At 43.2% G+C, this 18,586-nt stretch overlaps 2 protein-coding genes across 2 annotated transcripts in view; both read right to left on the bottom strand.

Moving 5' to 3' along the window:
- Nucleotides 1-330: 330 nt before the first annotated feature.
- Nucleotides 331-8,919, bottom strand: anxa5b (annexin A5b). The gene is made up of 13 exons (XM_015942491.3): nt 8,745-8,919; nt 8,495-8,535; nt 6,519-6,603; nt 6,092-6,186; nt 5,636-5,749; nt 4,318-4,408; nt 3,218-3,297; nt 3,092-3,142; nt 1,380-1,473; nt 1,186-1,281; nt 1,028-1,086; nt 716-838; nt 331-640 (listed from the first exon to the last, which is right to left on the bottom strand). The coding sequence occupies exons 2-13, from the start codon at nt 8,495-8,497 to the stop codon at nt 578-580; spliced, it is 954 nt and encodes a 317-aa protein (XP_015797977.3). The 5' UTR covers nt 8,498-8,535; nt 8,745-8,919; the 3' UTR covers nt 331-577.
- Nucleotides 8,920-10,023: 1,104 nt separating this feature from the next.
- LOC129155879 (uncharacterized) overlaps nt 10,024-18,586 on the bottom strand; it is a 41,127-nt gene continuing 32,564 nt past the window's right edge. Inside the window, exons 2-3 of the mRNA XM_054735620.2 lie at nt 11,129-17,070; nt 10,024-11,032 (exon numbers count right to left, since the gene is read on the bottom strand). Coding sequence (XP_054591595.2) covers nt 12,237-12,995 — 759 coding nt within the window. The 5' untranslated portion in view covers nt 12,996-17,070 and the 3' untranslated portion in view covers nt 10,024-11,032; nt 11,129-12,236. The remainder of the gene's footprint in view (nt 11,033-11,128; nt 17,071-18,586) is intronic.

The following is an 18,586-nucleotide window of genomic DNA, read 5'->3' as shown; positions in this document are numbered from 1 at the left end:
AAGAGCAAACCATAATAAATTAGTTAAGATCATTTTAGGAATTAATTGTGCAGAATTGAAAACACAACATTGCCTCTGAAAAGCATAAATTCTTCAGCACTCCTGCTTCAGTGCTCCATTAGCTGATTTCCATTTAAAGATGCTCTATCGCCCTCTTGTGGCCACAAAGAATCAGCTCGTTTACTTATTTTGTTAAAACTCAGGGTTAAGAGGAGTCGGAGCTCTAGTGCGAGAGGCAGGGAACACCATCGCTCCATCAGGGGGTCACGCACACAGAATTACAGGCTGCAGGATGGTGGTGGACAGGAGACAGGAAACAAACTCAGCATCGACCTTCATTAATAGAAACATTTATTTATGCATTTACTGGTTCTGCCAAAGTGCAAACAAAATGTTAACATTACAAATAAATGATACGACACCAGGTAGAGTGAAGTTATTAGTGGACTAAAAAGCTGCAAGAATTAGGAAAAAATGTTAGCTACCTTTTAAAAACTCAGAGGTTTTGACTCTTTTTTTCCAAATACAAATAAAACTTGATATAAAAGGTGGCACTTCAGAAGGGTCGTTGCCACGGTTACGCATCATCTCCCCCGCAGAGCAACAGTAAAGTCTTCCGGTAGTCGCCGTTAGTATCCCCCTGAAACAAACACACAGGAATCGTTGTAGAGAAAAAAGATGAAAGGTTTTCCAACTATGGATGTGGAGTTTGTACCTTGATCATTGAATGCAGGGAGCAAGCAAACATCCTTCTGAATGCAGCTCTGATATCCAACATGTCCACCTCACAACGGGTCACCATCACCCTGATCAGGGTGTCGTCATCCGTTCCTGCACCCTGAAGCAAAGACAGTAACACTCACATGATCCAGATGTGCTAGTTTCACAAAACACAAATGTAAAGCATCATTTTAAGTGTTTCATTAAAAGGAACAATAAAGAATTGGCTCCATTTAATGGTTTCATCTTCTCTTGTGTGATTAAGAAAACTGACGTCAGGTTTCCGTTTCTGTGGTTGCCTTCCTACCTTCATGGCGTAGTACAGGGTCTCTGCAAAATAGGATGGAACGCTCCTGGCACATTTCACTTCAAGGGACAATCAGAAAGGACAGACCGTTGTTGAAGGGCAGAAAATGAGGCATTAAATAAATAAATGAGTGAAGAGGATTTGTCTAGTTTTCTTACCTACGGCGAGAAGCAGGGCTCTCAGGCTTCCAGAAGTTTCCCTCTTGATGCTCTCCTCCATCTCATATCCAGACAGCTTCGTGTAAGCATCGAACACTGAAAAAAACCACTCTGGATTATTACATAATTTTTCACGACTCAGTCAAGAGAGACAAAAATTCTTCAATCGATCCAAACAATCATCACAGCTGAACCTTTCCTCAGATGTTCGGCGCTCCGGTTGCCCAGGATGGTGATGAACGATTGTTCATCAGTCCCATACTTCTGCTCGCCGGCCTTAAACAGGGCCTAAAAAGAGACAGCTCACTTACATGAATGCACAAGTGGACATTTGTTTGTAAACGAGGAACATTTCAGTCAACTCTGGCTTTACCACATTAGTTTGACCCGTTCTGAAGAAGAACCCACAAAACAATCAAAGACTTGATGATAGATCTATTTAACACAGCCGCGGCCTTTTCACATTTCCTCGTACTGATCCAACCTATACCGATATGAATACACCAGTGCGCCATTTCTCTGACCTAAAGTTTGCCCACATCACAGCTGAGATTCAGACAGCAGGTTTTGCAGTCTCATTTCCTGATATTTGAACATCTTGCCTCAGATTGGATAACAGCAACGCAACTCTACCACCGACTTGCAACACTGTTTTATCTCCACAAATAACAAAAGCATGGAGGAGCTTCTGCTGTGTGGTGATGTTGCTAATGCTAACGTTTAGCTTAAACTAGTCGAGATGTCTGCTGCTGATCCCCATATGTTAAAATGTTGTTGTGAGTCAAAATCGGTAAGTCCATGACTGCTAATTCACAGTGTGAGGTACATCTGTGAGTATTTTTACCAGAAGCTAATGCAGGAGATAGGTGTAGGAGAATATTTTCATGTTCAGCCTGCAGGAAAAACTCAGAATGACCGATCACAATCATTAAAAAGGTTTTTTTCAGTCACCCTCACCTTTAAATTATATATTACAGCAGCAGGTCAGTCCTCGGGCTGCTGCTGCAGCTACGCTCAGTCCACGCTGCAGTCAGAGAAGATGTTTACCCCACACATCCATACTACCAATGAAAGGAGCATGTGGGAAGCCGCCGCTGGCTGATTTAGAGGCCCCTGCTAGCAAATAGGCATCAATCACACCACAGGTGGGTGTGTCTGACTGGCTCAGCACAAAACAAATGGCAGAGAAGCAGGGCCAAAAAAAGCGTCCGGCGCCGCACGGACAACGCCGGTGTAAAAACAACGACCCGACCCAGTGCGAACCACGCTGACTGTAGTTTCAACAGGCCATTTCATGACTCAAGCTTTAGGAACCACTGACGAGCGTTTACTGAACGCAAGATTCATCTAGGTCAGGCGTGTCCAAAGTGTGGCTCGGGGGCCATTTGCGGCCCTGAATGATTTTGCATGGCCCTCACTAGCGTTTTTAGATTTGTGGAATTAGGTCTTTCCAGGAGGCTGTTGATATAAATTCATAAATTTTTATATTTTATGTTCAAATTTTTACTAATATATTTATTTTAGGCCTTTTTTGAGCAGAACAAATGAAAAGTATAAAATAATGTTTGATTCTTAACAAAAAGAATGAATTTTTGTGGCCTGTGTGGAGTTTTAACTTTGTGATTTCGGCCCTCGTCTTGATAAGTTTGGGCATTGCTGATCTAAGTGCATATTTGAAATGCACACACAGTATTGACAGTTACAAGTTCTAAACTCTAACACGTGACAGTAAAGCACTAAACTATCTTGATTGAGGACATCAAAAGAAAACAAGCAGATTGAACATAATGCAGACTAAAGTTAGTTTTTATGGGGAGGCTTTACTATTTTCTGCCGCTAGAGGGCAGCTTATCAAATGTTGAACAAAGCTGGAAGCAAATGACACCAGAAATGTTTACAAACTCACCTGAGCATCACTCTCAATGTTTGCCTCCTGAATACCAGTCTGTCTGCTTGCCTGGAAAAATGCAAAACACTTCTGGTGAAGGAGCAGAAGGGAGGTGACAAGAAATGAGGAGAGAATAAGAGTTACCTGTAGCAGAATAACCAGAAGCCTCTGGAAGTGACCTGAAGTGTCACCGCATATATCCTTCTCCAGGTCGTGGTCATACTCTGAGGCACATAACATAGATGCTACAGTTTAAATAATGCATCATTTATTTTTGGTTTTAGTAATTAAACATTCAGGGCTGCACAGTGGCACAGTGGTTAGAGCTGTTGCCTTGCAGCAAGAAGGTCCTGGGTTCGCTTCCTGGCCTGGGGTCTTTCTGCATGTAGTTTGCATGTTCTCCCTGTGCATGTGTGGGTTCTCTCTGGGTACTCCGGCTTCCTCCCACAGTCCAAAAACATGACTGTTAGGTTGATTGGTCTGTCTAAATTGTGTGTGTGTGTGTGTGATTGTTTGTCCTGTGTGTCTCTGTGTTGCCCTGCGATGGACTGGCTTTCTGTCCAGGGTGTACCCTGCCTGATTGCCCATTGACCGCTGGAGATAGGCACTGGGTTCGATTACAGGTGAGTACAAAGTTTATTTGAAGTTTCTCTTTTACATTAATGTTTTTTTTTACATAAATAAGATGCCCACATTTTTATTTGAGACTCGCCGAACGGCATTGAATTCACGGATAAAAAAGATGTGGGTTCAACTTTCATTTTGGAACAATTTTTCAAGCAAGGGAAGGGAATGATCTGAGCATGCAGGAGGACTGACCCATCATGAACCTTTGTCAGCTGTGCTGAAGAGAAAGGTACAGAACCAAATTATTTAATTAATTAGCTGCGCGTTCTCCTGTCCTCTGTCCTCCGGGCCACACACACACACACACACACACAAGGGACTGGCTCAGCTGTTATTTTCGTTAAGGAGTGTGCACGTACAGCATGCGCGCCTCGAGCATGAGCCTACTATTGAAGCTGCCGTTACGCTTTTGGCCTGAGGGGGCGATCGCAAGCATAAAAATTCAAAAGTCCGAAAAGTCCCTTTAACATGATCACAAATATACAAGAGAATGAAAGATTTTTATCCTTTCTTGTGTTTTTCTGTGGCTCACTCAGCCACAGTGATCAGTAGATTAGTTATGAAAATGAATAAGAAGAATTTTTACATCATAAAAAGTGTGTGTTTTGTTGTGTTACCAGTTTTGTAAGCAGCGATGATGTCCTTCACCTGCTGAGGTGTTCTGGAGGCGAGAATCTCCACCAGCACCTTCTCATCTGTTCCTGCCCCCTATGGGTCAACAAAGGCAGAAATGAGCCATAGGTCACATTAGCCTCTTTTAGGAAACAATTTGCCGTAATGCCGTGGCGGCATCTGGGAGACTAGGCTGTTTATAAGTTGTCAGACCATAGCGGTCATGTGGCTCAATCGTGTCCTTTTACAAAAGATTACACGATGGAGGTATAAGGTGGGTAGGGAAGTGGTCTCTGTGATGCCGCAGACCAGTTTATCTTGGACATAACTTGCTTTTTATTGCAATCAAAGCTGCGCTCATTGGGGTTTTTTGACAAGCCACTCCTAAAGGTGTCTTCCCTCCACAGTCCCTGTGACTCCAGCTTTAACAATAAGAAGCTCCTGTGCTGCATCGCTCCAGTTTATCATCTCAGTAAACACAGCCCGTGTTTATTTTTAATATAGTTGCCGGCTAGAGCTCGACAATAACTCCCCACGTGATCATGACACCTCCCTCTGATGCGCCAAGGAGCAATATGCATTCACAAGTTGCGATAATATTACTACCAAGCGTGTCGAATGCTGCAAGTTCGCCACAAGGCCATGCCGCCACAACGCATTCATGAGGCACACTGTGGCAGCAGAATTACGCTAATCGGGCGTGCTGTTTCTTCTATTTAAAAAAAGGGCTATTCAAACAGCTTCTAACCCAGGCTTTTCACCAGATGCGTAAGCTGCACGCTATAGACGCATTATCCCTGAGACCTCAGCGGCATGACCCTTCCCCCTGGGAGCATTTCAGATGCAAATCGGCAGCAAAAGCATTCCATTCACCTGGTCCCGCAAGGTCACAGAATCATTGAGGAATTGCAAGATCATACGGGATTTTAGCATTTTACACAATAACAAGCAAAGAGAAAGATGGCAGCAGGTATCCTGAAAGGTCTGATTTATTTTCTGTTCTGTTTACTTCAGCTGTGGAATCGTCACAGGTTATGATGCATGTCTTACTAGTTATGAAACAGAAGGGCATGTGTCTTAATTGTTAAAGTTTCTGGGAGTTTTAGACTGCTTTCATGTTGGATTTCCTGTTCGATCTGCTGAGTTTGACATGTTCTGGAAGCATGGTGCATAAAAAATGGACAAAAGCGTACACTTCTGAGACGCTTGAAACACACCCATTGACTATAACGATGGCCATTAGCTGCGTAGTACACTTCGCAGGCAAAGCCAGGGTTAGACTCCTAAAAATGTTGCCTGCAAGAAACAAAAAAAAGTCCTTACCTTGATGGCATGGTGAAGTGATGTCACATCGTAAGTAAGAGGTGGAGTCATAAGAGCCACAACCAGCGTCTCAAACTTCCCACCCAGCTCTCCCTTCAGGTCATGCACCAGATCCTGCCACAGGAGCAGTAAGTTAACGCTTTAGTGTGAATTAATTGGAAAAAAGATGCATTTGTGTGTCTTTGATTATCCTGATAGGATCGCTTCGGTTTGAATGCAATTTGCTGTTTATACCACTAGATGTCTCTGAATCCTGCACAATGGGCCTTTAAGATCATCAAGTATTGCCCTCGAAAGTTCAAATAATAGAAAACATCCAAGTATATTTTCCTAGTTCATGATGTAACAACAGTGCATAGATTTCCTTTATGTTCAACACCGATAACATTTTGAGGTCTCACAAATCTTTAGACTACACAAAGGCGTGTCGATGTGGGTCAGCCGAAGCAGTCTGACCTTTCCAAACAGGGTCTTGTAGCTGGCCTTGATCTCCTGCCTCTGGGCGTTGCTGCGAGCAGTCAGCAGCTGCAGGATGGCGGCCTCATCAGTCCCTACAAACAACAAGCACCAGGATGACTCAGACCAGCCACATTAACCACTCTCACGTGCTTTGCAAATGACGTCACAATAACCACACACTGTTTACGCCTGGACTACATCTGTTTAACCCACATAAACACAGCTTCAGGTCAAAGTCAGCCGCTCTGTTTGCTCACAGCTCATGTTTCACTCCCTGTTGTATGTGTGGGCAGAGAGCAGTAATTACCAGCCTGCATCTGCTATGGGAGGGACTCCTCAAAACACTCATTGGTCAGTAGGAGTTTGCATAAGCACACCTATCAGATGAAACCGAGCTCACAGCAGAAACACACGGGCCTCTTACCGAGTCCTTTCATGGCCTTGTGCAGGACCTCGGCATCTGCACTGGCTTTGAAGTTAGCACTGGCTTTAACGGTTCCTCTGAAGGCCTGCAGAAACAAAAACACAAGCAGAGAAATATTACTTCATCTGTATATTTCCTGAAATTTTACTTTCTGGAATATTCTTATTTTGTGGCATCTCACCATGCTAATGGACATTTTATTAGCATTCAACTTTGGGCATTTTTACAAGAAAAATCAAGTGTTCTTATATATTTTACTGAAAGTAGCAACACTACATTTGAAATCTAATATAACATATTAGCTAAAATACTTTTCTTACAGTTTGGAAGTTATTCTTGCATGCAATATATACATACGTAATAAATCATAATAAATTGTAATACTTCATTCATAAATACTTTAAAAACTCAGGAAACACATTTCTCAGTTTCCATTTCCAGATAAATCTTTGTTTTGCACTTGTAGTAATTAAACAGTTTATGTGTCTCCTAAATTTATATCGATGGATGTCTTTATTACAAATATTTGTTTTTATTCCGGTGACGCCTTCCCATAAAAATAAAGGTCATTAAACATTTCTAATCATTCTCATGACCAGTTTGCCTAAAAACTAGTTCCTTTAATAGTTTGTGTGTAAAATGATAGATTATCTATCTTTACGTTCTCTCATCACAGTTCAAACTCTGACTTCCAGCAGAGCTCAGATTTGTTCAGACATTTAAAGGAAACACAGTCATTCAAAAGAAGATGGAGTGATTTGAAGCTAATTTGATTTGCATCAGTAGACCGATCTACAGCGAAAACCAGAATGTGGCCACAACAAAATGCTGAAGTCATTCCAAACTGATCAAACTTTCCTACATTTGAAGAAGAAGAAGAAGAAAATATCATTTCCATAGCGCAGTAAAACTGTCAAGACGTGCGTTTCTTTTTCCAGGGAGGGAAAGCCGAGGAAGATGTTGAGAGAGTAAAGCCGCAGGAATGTGTCTGGAATTCAAACCTTGAAAATACGAATGGAAAAAAAAAACTGACCATCAACGTTAACATGGAGGATTCTGTTTCCGCGAGAAGCAATGCCCCTGAGCTTTGCTTTTTCATAAAATGGAAGCACCTACAGCCGTCTGCAGAGACAAACAGCTGATATAACTCCACAGCGGAGCAGATCCCTTGTGTGAAACCAGTTTAAAGATCTTTAACAAGTGATTGAGTCCTGGGAACGAGTTCAGACAAGGCTATGTAAACACAGGCTGCAGCAGACCGTCTTATCACCGTCCATCACACGGTCATGGACTGTGGTTGTCATGGAAACCACACACAATGAAGTTGGCCTTGGTCACGTGATAGAACCGATAGAACAGGCTGTAAACCTGTTTTTAAATTACACATCCATTCCATTTGCTGAAGACTTGTAGGAAATCTTTGCGGTAACATTTCAGCCTCACAGATCTCTCAATAACAGCAAAGTCCCAGTGTTTAGTTTTACACAAAACTTCCCAGTTTCAGCATAAACAGCCACTCGTCATATCCCAACTCCGCCCTGACGATGAGGAAGAGTTTGTTTCCCTTTACAAGAGGGAGGGAGGCTTTCAGCTCCAGACTAGATGTGGAAGTGAGTGTGGAGGCCCACCCTGAATGGAACACAGCCCTCATGAGTCACACAGCAAACTTCTCCAAACTAAATCTCTGCTGCACCAGGGAGCATGCGCCGACACACCCTTATACACACATAAAGCCTGAGGAAACATTAGCAGCTTGCAGTTAAAAAAGTTATTTTCACGGTTAATAAACTAGACTCAGACATTTAAAAAAAGATGTTAACAACATATGAATGAATAAAACACTGAGTGAGTGTTTCCCTTGGGTTAGGGGTAAAAAACAATGAGGCATTTGCAAATAACGGATTTGACTCATTTCAGCAAAATGTTTTCAATCATAATCCCTGAATTAGTCTGCGGTCAATATGAAAGTAACTCACCATCTTTAGCGTCTTTGGTGGATTTCCAACAGGAAGGAGATCTGTTTGAAACAAACAAAGAAAACTTTTATTTGAAGAATAACGCAAAACTTTGGTACGTCAGCTTGCAAAATAGCCCCTCTCTCATCAGCTGTAGCTCTCCCGAGTAGCTGTCAAACTTATCAGGACCAGATGTTTCTGTTCAGCCCGCGGATGGAGAGGCCGGTCCCGGAGGTTCTGAGTTTGGTGGATCCGTGACACCGGGACTTACCGCTGAGCTGCAGGCGCCCGATGAAGCTCGGTGAGCGGACGGGGAGAGAGAGAGAGACGCGGTCGTGAGAGAAACCCGGTGGAGAGAGAGAGGGGAGGAAAACACTCTCATAAACGCTGCGCGTGAGTGTGGGCGTGCACACATCTGAACCACACCCTGCATAACTCCACCTGAAGCTTTCTGGGAAATGTAGTTTTCATGAAGAAGGGTCAAATTATAGAAGCCTTTTGCTCAGGGGAGGGTTGGCCATTTGTGACTGAAAAAGCAAAATCTCTATCTTCAGATCACTACACTATCTATCTATCTATCTATCTATCTATCTATCTATCTATCTATCTATCTATCTATCATCTATCTATCTATCTATCTATCTATCTATCTATCATCTATCTATCTATCTATCTATCTATCTATCTATCTATCTATCTATCTATCTATCTATCTATCTATCTATCTATCTATCTATCTATCTATCTATCTATCTATCTATCTATCTATCATCTATCTATCTATCTATCTATCTATCTATCTATCTATCTATCTATCTATCTATCTATCTATCTATCTATCTATCTATCTATCATCTATCTATCTATCTATCTATCTATCTATCTATCTATCTATCTATCTATCTATCTATCTATCTATCTATCTATCTATCTATCTATCTATCTGTCTGTCTCCTGTTTAATTCACAAATATGGTGTTTCCTTGTGAAGAATTCACTATTTCAAGTATTTCTTGGACTATATAAAGTTGTGATTTTTTTTTCATATAAAATGTGGATTTGCTTGTTAACATATTTTAAAAGATAAATGTAGAAAAACATATCAGGTTAGTTATTTATAACATTACTGTTCTGAAAAGAGATGGCTTATAACTTGAAATTCCAACAGATGTGCAAACCACCTGTTTTCACAACAATTTTCTTCAGATTTGGTGAAAAATGATGGCTGATTTGGAAGAAGGTTACACAATATAACAGTTATTTGGGGACTGACATGGTAGGAAACATATTTGAAAAATTTGTATTTAGAAAGAAAATATAGAATTATTCTGATATGAATTATATGCACAGTTAAAAAAGTAATGGAAGCTTGTGCAAAAATATTCTGATTATCAATTGTAGCGGAATATAGTTGGTATATTCTTACACTTTATTAAGGTCCAGAGATTAATCTTTGGACCGGGCACTTAGAATCAGAAGAGATTGTTTTTTACCACAGGGAATTTTATTCAAACACCTTGTATTGAGTTAGAGACAAGAAAAGAGAGATGGGACGTTTAAGAATATTTATTTTATAATTATTCGAAACAATCACCAGGACTAACTCTCTAATGATGGATGTGATGAATGTGAGCTGAAGTGTTGGTGTGTGTGTGCGTCAGTTCAGAATCTCCATCTGACCGAGGCGAGTCTGAGGGCAAGATGTTGTTTTGTTTAACTAATAACGATGGATTTCAGGAGGAAGACATGAGACGCCATCTATGCTGAGTCCACGTACCGTTTCGGAGACCCCCGTGTAAGATCCGGACGCCAGGTCCTTGGACCCTCCTTTGGTGCTGGAACCGGTGAAACAGCGTCGCAGCACGACAAACCAGTCTAAGGAACGTCTCCCGGTACAACGGCAGGTTTCAGCGTCACGTAGAGAGTTCAGCTTTTATTCTGAAGGAACCGTCGTCTTGTTGATAAAACGACAGGATTTTCCAGCTTGACAGTTCTCAGCTTAAAAGTAGAAAATACAGCTGGCCAGTCTGTACTTCTCTTAGCGATGATGGATTTGAGAGCTGGTCGAGTACTTGGTTGGAACTGCGTTGAACCAAGTTGAACTACGTTGAATGCTTTGTTGGAACTCGATGGAACTGACCTAAAATGGCGTTGTTCTGTTTTATTAAACTTAGTTGTTTATGAATCTTAGCCAATCGGAGTGGACAGATTAACTAAACACCACAGAACTCTGCCACGCAACAGAAAGGAAGTTCTGATTGGATGAGTGAACAATGTGTCATGTGTTTACCTTATGGGGATCAGGATGTCTAGCTCAGTTAGTCCAAAGTCCTGTTATTCATTAAACACATAAATCATACATTGTGATTTCACAGATCAGTCACCTGATTACTATTGACCAACAGTTATTTTGATTAGCTTTATTAGAAATAAAGTTCTTTGATTAACTAATGAAAAGCATTCTTCATCCTTCTTCTGTCTTCTTTTCTGGAATGTAAACACCAGAAGCAAGCGCACGACCTTGGCAATTTATGCACACTGTCACTGTGTCAAAGGGCAGCTGTTAAGGGCAGAAATGGCATAGTCATAACGCTACATACACCCCTTTTCAAGGTCAATGTGGTCCATCAAGAGACCACTTGGTCGTTGAACAAACCAGAGTTATGGAGGATCTTGACAACCGAGCAGGGTGCGATCCCACTGGAACAGCCAACCGTGGTGAGGTACGAACCCCACGCCGAAGAACAGTCTCGCATACTCCTCGGGAAGCACACAAGTCAGCAGGTTATTAGATATTCCCCATGGAAGCCATAATTGAAGCAACAGCAACCTTATATCTCCACGGGCAATAATGTAAAGCAGGAGCAAAGCTTGTATGTATCCATGAGCAGGGAATTATTCCAAATAGTAAATTGATCTTTGTAACAGCACTTATCGTAATCCAGCAAAAGGGAAGAGCAGTAGGCAGGTAATCCCAGCGAACGAGGTGTCCCAGAAGCCATGCCGGGACCACGGATGTCCAGGGCCCGGAGGAGTCGATTCCGATGACGAGTCACGGGTCCACCCCCAGGAAGCAGGATCCTCACGAGCTCAGCAGAGGAGAGAGAGAGCACAGTGCAGGGCACTTCAATGTAGACACGACAAGATTGCGTTTCATGTCCTTAAACAAAATTTAAAAAACCTAACTCTATGAGCACCTGTTGTACTATGTGTAAGTTTTACGTGAATTACCCTTTAAGTGAAGAAATGGATGCAGCCCTCTCTGTGTGAGAGGCAAAAAGGATGGTGCGAAAAGCAGAAAATGAAAGAACCCTGTCTGGTATCAGTGAATCCTCACACGAAATACACACTGACAGGATAGAGGCCAAATTGGTTTTAGCCCTGTAAGGTAAATCGATGTAGAAAATCATAACTTTCACGTTTCAATCATCCTGACAAAGACACTATAAAAAATAGAAGTGTAAATCAATACTAAAATGTAAATCAGTGGAGTTAGTAATCACTTTCATGTTAATGTACCCATAAGGAATTAAGATTAGTAAAGATCAAAAGAACACAACATTTTGGAGAACAGTACTATGTGGCCTAACCCACTCACTGTTACCTGGCCGTTTACCTGACTCCAGGATCCCACAGCATGTCCATCTCAACACACCCCAAGTCTGCACGTGACGTATAAACATGAAAGACAACCATGCGCACACACAAACATACAAACTTGTGTAACCTGAGATCGAAATCGTGGAACCAACGAGGCGCATTTATCACCCCCCTTTCGAAGTCGGTAAATTGTCGTTGTTGGCATCGACCAAATCTGTGGAACCCTTGTGCAGTTTGATATGGTCCCTGTGGACCCATTTGTAGACGGGCGCCTTGTTTTTGCAGGTAATCTTGATCTGAATCACGACCGGAGAGAGCTTATTTGTTATCAGGCATGGACCCGACCATTCGGGCAAAAGTTTCTTAGCCAGCTTCCCAGAGTTCGCCTTATTGTTACCCGTTTTGGGAGCGATAATGTAGTACCAGGCCTCATCACCTACGTCGAGTTTGGAATGTGAGGCCTTCTTATCGTAATAAGAGTTCCTGCCTTCAGCCGACTTCTCCAGAGTTGCCTGTGCAAACGAGAATGCTGCAGGCAGGTGGGTTTTCAGGTCCTGTAAGTATTGTTCGCTCGTATCGACGTACACGGTCGGCAAGTCCACACAGAAAGACTGGTCGAAGTAGTGGTGGTTGTGGTTTAGAAGAGTCTGAGGAGGGCTGGCTGGCGGGACTGACGCGATGGCGTCGTCCGAGCAGTGTTGGCACGCAGCCAAACCCATGCCAAGAGGGCTACGTCGGTTCTGGGCGTAGCGCACCTCAATGTCGAAGCTTTGAAGAGCCAGCAGCCATGATGCAATTCGCGCATTGGTCACCACACCATCTCTGATGCGCTGACTGTTAAGGAAGGTCACTGGCTGGTGCTGTGTCTCAATGATGATTTTCTGGCCGCCAATGTAGTTAGCAAAGTATTTAACCGCCCACATGGTGGAAAGCAAAGCTTTTTCACAGTCCGAGTATTTAAACTCAGGCCCAGACAAGAGCTTACTAACATAGGCTACCACACGCCTGTCGCAGTCATGAACTTGGTAGAGACCAGCACTCAAACAGTGAGCTGAGAAACCGACCTCAAGGTGGAACTCCTTGTCACAATCGAGGAGCGCCAAGCACGGAGCCGAGTAGGCGCTGCCTTCAGGTCATTCATAGCCTGTTGCTGCTGCTCTGCCCACTCGAATGTCACATCCTTCTTCAGTAGATTAGTCAGAGGTCGTGCTATCTCAGTGTAATGTTCTACAAACTGGCGCGAGTAGTTGCAGACCCCCAAGAAGCTCCGAATTTCGGAGACGTTTGTAGGAGGTGTGATGGTGGCTACGCCCTGAATTCTGCCAAGTTGAGGCTGCACTCACTGTGGTCCCACCAGGAGGCCAACTTACTGAACCTGCGACCTGCACCACTGTCCTTTGGCGAGAGAGATCTTTGCACCTGCAGCCGCGAGCTGACCCATGACATGGTCCAGCTCGGACAGGTGGTCATCTAATGTACGCTTGCGGATAAGAATGTTGTCGACATAGATGAGGGTCCCCCGCTCTCGAGCATCGGGGCAGGCTTTGTTCAAGAAGATGTTGAACTCAGAGGGCGAGTTGGAATAACCAAAAGGACACCGGGTGAAGGTGTATTGTCGGTTGGCAAAGGAGAAGGCAAGTTTGTGTTGGTCCGATACGTGGACGGGAATCGTCCAAAATCCGGACGCAATGTCAAGTGTGGAAAAGTACTTAGCATCTTTCACTCTTGGAAGATCCTGCTCCAGGCGCGCCATTGGCCACCTAGACAAGGGAACCTGTTTGTTGAGTTGCCGGTAGTCAATGGTTAGTCACCACTTACCATTAGGCTTCTTTACCGGCCACAACGGAGCCGAGTAGGTGCTGTTGCAGGGTCGAATGATCCCTTTAGCCAAGAGGCTTTCAATGATTTACTGGACTGGTCCTTGGGATGCCAGGGGAATCTTGTATTGCCGCACAAAAGACGGCGGGGCATGCGGCAGTGTAGGAATCCTGACTTCATGGATAGTGGTTAGACCACAGTCCAAGGAGTCAAGTGAAAGAAAATCTTTGTACTTTAGCAAAAGTTGTCGTAATTTGTCTCGCTCGACCTCGTTGGTAAGAGCATCCGCTTGGTCTACGACTCCTTCAATCTGGGACAGAACTTCAGGGGGCTTCTCCGGTGGCTTTGAGCGTGGCGGTGAGCCCGCTGTCTCGCCCCCTTCCTGAACGCTTACCACTAGACAGTGTGAGTCAGTGTCAGGCGGCGGATTGTACGGTTTAGGCCTTCTCACACATGCAAACAGTTCTCTGGACTCGTAGCCGATGAAAGAGTCAAGGCGCTAGAGACAGTCCATACCTATGAGCATGGGCATGGTCATAGTCTCACCGATGTAGACGGGGTGTTTGAAGCTCATGGGCCCTATCGAGACCTGGAGCACAGTCTTCGAAGGCAAGATCACTGGAACCCCAAAGAAATCGGTGACAGTTAACGAGCACGGAATGAGTGTGGGGGGCCGCAGGCCCTCCCCACTATTCTCGCAGATGCCGTTATAAAAATCTTTGTGCATGATCGTAATGTCCGAACCCGTGTCTATTAAGGCGTCACAGCAATGTCCCTGTTGTACAGTGACCCTTACTGTGGGTCTACCAGTCCCCTTTTGCATGTCCATAGGTGCCAGTAGTATTTCGTCAGCCACGGCGACAGCGGTACCTGAGTCATCGTCCATGGGTGTGTTCTTTATCATCACCACAGATGGAACGATCGGCGAAATGTAGGTGTTTTCCTGTGAGTCAGAACCTTTCAAAACATCAGCCTGCAGCATCCTCGTCTCATCTGGCGTCTTTTCGGCCAAACACGGGGTCGCTGCCCATGTCGCCTGAAAATCACGCACAAAATGTTTGACGTCCTCGACGTCCTGCTGAAGAGTGCAGATCATGTTCCTCATCCCAGTCATCATCGTTAGGAAATCGCTTTTCATCTCAGCCAGAAGTTGTGATGGCAATTGCATTGTTTCCTCTGGGCCCATCTTCCAATTAGTTATGAGTTCTTTAATTTACTAATCTTACCCAGAAACAACTCTTACCTCTAGACTTATTAAAGAATTAGTTACAGGGAAGCTTGGTTTTCGAATGAATATTCGGGGCAAAACCGTTAAGTAATGCCACAAATATCACTCACTGTTGACCTGCCCAAGATGGCCGGTCGAGCTACGAGTTGGGTCACTCAAAATGGCGGATTGTTGCGCATGCGCTGTCCGTCACTTGGCGTGTAGCCACGTAGCCAAATACGATTCTTCACACCGGAGAGTTTTAAAGAACCGCCGCTAACAAACACAACTGTACCTAGTACTCGAAGGCGTAGCGGATTTTGAGACGCAGAATTGCTGCGTCGAAACGGCTTGACAATTTGTCGATACGCGCCACCGTATGTCTCTCCGGGGTGACTAGTTAGCTCTTTGACTAAGCTAGCGAATGCCTGTAGAAACCAGGGCTTTACGGTCCAAACGGACCAGTCTGAGCAACCGAACGTGCGTGAGCGACGTGGTAATTTCTGGACTTTAGCGTCCGCACTCTGGGCGTGCAGAGGCGCTCTTCCGTGTCTAACTTCAGCTATTAGCGAATTAATGCTAGCGATTGAATGCTATTCGATTAATGCTAGCGAGTTGACCGGGACGGTAGACGTGGATCAAGCGGCTACAGGACGGAAGTAACTTCCGACGGGGATATCTCTATCTCCAGTTTCACAAACAGTTGCACACAGTGTCACAAACACACGCGACAAACAAGAAAACATACAGTATTCAACATACCAGACAGGAAAATACACCTTCAGTGGTAGGCTTGAAATGGCCGCTATGTGCCACATCAGCCTTAGAGTGGTTTGATGAAACAGCACCTCCTGTGGAGGGTGACTAATGTCCACCCCCCTTTACTGTGAAGCAAATGTTTATCACTAGCTGAATGAGAGAAGTTTGTTTTGTCTAACTCAGACGGCTATTAGAGTCCCAATATGTCTCAAACTCAACACAAAGTGCTTTAAAACTGTGTAGATATCTGGATAAGGCTCGCCATTAAATGTAGCGGAATATAGTTGGTATATTCTTACACTTTATTAAGGTCCAGAGATTAATCTTTGGACCGGGCACTTAGAATCAGAAGAGGTTGTTTTTTACCACAGGGAATTTATTCAAAAACCTTGTATTGAGTTAGAGACAAGAAAAGAGAGATGGGACGTTTAAGAATATTTATTTTATAATTATTCGAAACAATCACCAGGACTAACTCTCTAAAGATGGATGCAGATGAATGTGAGCTGAAGTGTTGGTGTGTGTGTGCGTCAGTTCAGAATCTCCATCTGACCGAGGCGAGTCTGAGGGCAAGATGTTGTTTTGTTTAACTAATAACGATGGATTTCAGGAGGAAGACATGAGACGCCATCTATGCCGAGTCTACGTACCGTTTCGGAGACCCCCGTGTAAGATCCGGACGCCAGGTCCTTGGACCCTTCTTTGGTGCTGGAACCAGTGAAACAGCGTTGCAGCACGACAAACCAGTCTAAGGAACGTCTCCCGGTACAACGGCAGGTTTCAGCGTCACGTAGAGAGTTCAGCTTTTATTCTGAAGGAACCGTCGTCTTGTTGGTAAAACGACAGGATTTTCCAGCTTGACAGTTCTCAGCTTAAAAGTAGAAAATACAGCTGGCCAGTCTGTACTTCTCTTAGCGATGATGGATTTGAGAGCTGGTCGAGTACTTGGTTGGAACTGCGTTGAACCAAGTTGAACTACGTTGAATGCTTTGTTGGAACTTGATGGAACTGACCTAAAATGGCGTTGTTCTGTTTTATTAAACTTAGTTGTTTATGAATCTTAGCCAATCGGAGTGGACAGATTAACTAAACACCACAGAACTCTGCCACGCAACAGAAAGGAAGTTCTGATTGGATGAGTGAACAATGTGTCATGTGTTTACCTTATGGGGATCAGAATGTCTGGCTCAGTTAGTCCAAAGTCCTGTTATTCACTGAAACACATAAATCATAACATTGTGATTTCACAGATCAGTCACCTGATTATTATTGACCAACAGTTGTTTTGATTAGCTTTATTAGAAATAAAGTTCTTTGATTAACTAATGAAAAGCGTTCTTCGTCCTTCTTCTGTCTTCTTTTCTGGAATGTAAACACCAGAAGCAAGCGCACAACCTTGGCAATTTATGCACACTGTCACTGTGTCAAAGGGCAGCTGTTAAGGGCAGGAATGGCATAGTCATAACGCTACACAGTTAAATATAAACATTATTCCAATTCATGTGGATGGAGCCTCTTCAGAGGGGCTAAAGGGCCATGAGTTGAAAATCCCCGATTTGATCCAGCAAGACCAGGACAGGTTTTTTATTCCAACAATAAGTTAAAATACATATTTCTCAAGAAACAGAAACAAAAGAGAAGTTCTGCATCTGTTTGCATTAAGCTGCACTGATGGATGATGGTTAAGTCACTGGGTGGAGCAACCAGACACTGCTCCATTCACTCATTCAGCAGATGGTGCAGCATTGGAATTTATTTAGCCTGGAATAATTTTTCACCTGAAAAGTATTAAGTCTAGCACTTAGTTTGTTTTTGCCTTCACCCACTCATCATTAGGGAGGTTTAAGCTGCAAGAAGCTCAACTGTATTCAGCAGTAAACTGGCTGATTTGAGGATCTAAACCCAGGGATAGGAAATGGATCACAAGTATGGTGTTATGAATTAAAAGCAGGAAATGATATCGTGTTGCAGAGGTAAACTTCCCTGCTGCAAAACTCATGAATCGAAAACCAGAACAATTGTAGTTGTAACCTCGGTCATCTGTGCACACGTGTGGTTTGTTGGTGGATATAATTTTTTTTTTGAGATATTAAAGCTGCCGTAGAGGTGAGGCACCACATAGAAATCGGATCCATATTGATTGTTAATGCTTCAAATATTTATATATTTAGGCCTGAACTGAATTCCCGGAACTTAAATGAGAAAACCCCTGGCATCTTTCCAAGAATGAATGTCACCATGGAAATAAACAAATGAGATTTAAATTATTGTCAGCATGCACAATAGTTATGTTTAAATGTGGCATGTTGGGAATTCTCATGCAAACAATGCACCACTTAAACTGAGGTCAGGAGATCCTCCTGCTAGAGATTGTTGTGCATAGATAGGCTTATTCAGTTGTAAAAATAGCAGAACCCTGAACTAAACAAAGATCAGAACCATATTCATTGCAAATAACATTAATGGTTTAACGAGTTTGATTTTTTACCTGAAACTAGTTTTTTACAGTTTTTCAGTTGCTTTGGTACATTTCTCACAACAGAATTGAACTTTGCATCACTGTTAAGGCTCTTATCAAAACAATTAGTGGAAATTGCAAAACATGGTGGATAACTTGCAAAAGTGAGTCACTTCTTCAAAAACAAAAGTCAGTTGCTCAAAAGGAGTAGTGCATGCTTCAAAAGCAAGTGTCTTATTCAAAAAGGATATGTTCACTAAAAGCAAGCATTT

The sequence above is a fragment of the Nothobranchius furzeri genome, chromosome 7 (assembly GCF_043380555.1).
Source record: "Nothobranchius furzeri strain GRZ-AD chromosome 7, NfurGRZ-RIMD1, whole genome shotgun sequence".
Classification (NCBI taxonomy): Eukaryota; Metazoa; Chordata; class Actinopteri; order Cyprinodontiformes; family Nothobranchiidae; genus Nothobranchius; species Nothobranchius furzeri.
Note: the sequence above shows the minus strand (reverse complement) of the source record. Positions and strands in the feature narration are given on the sequence as shown.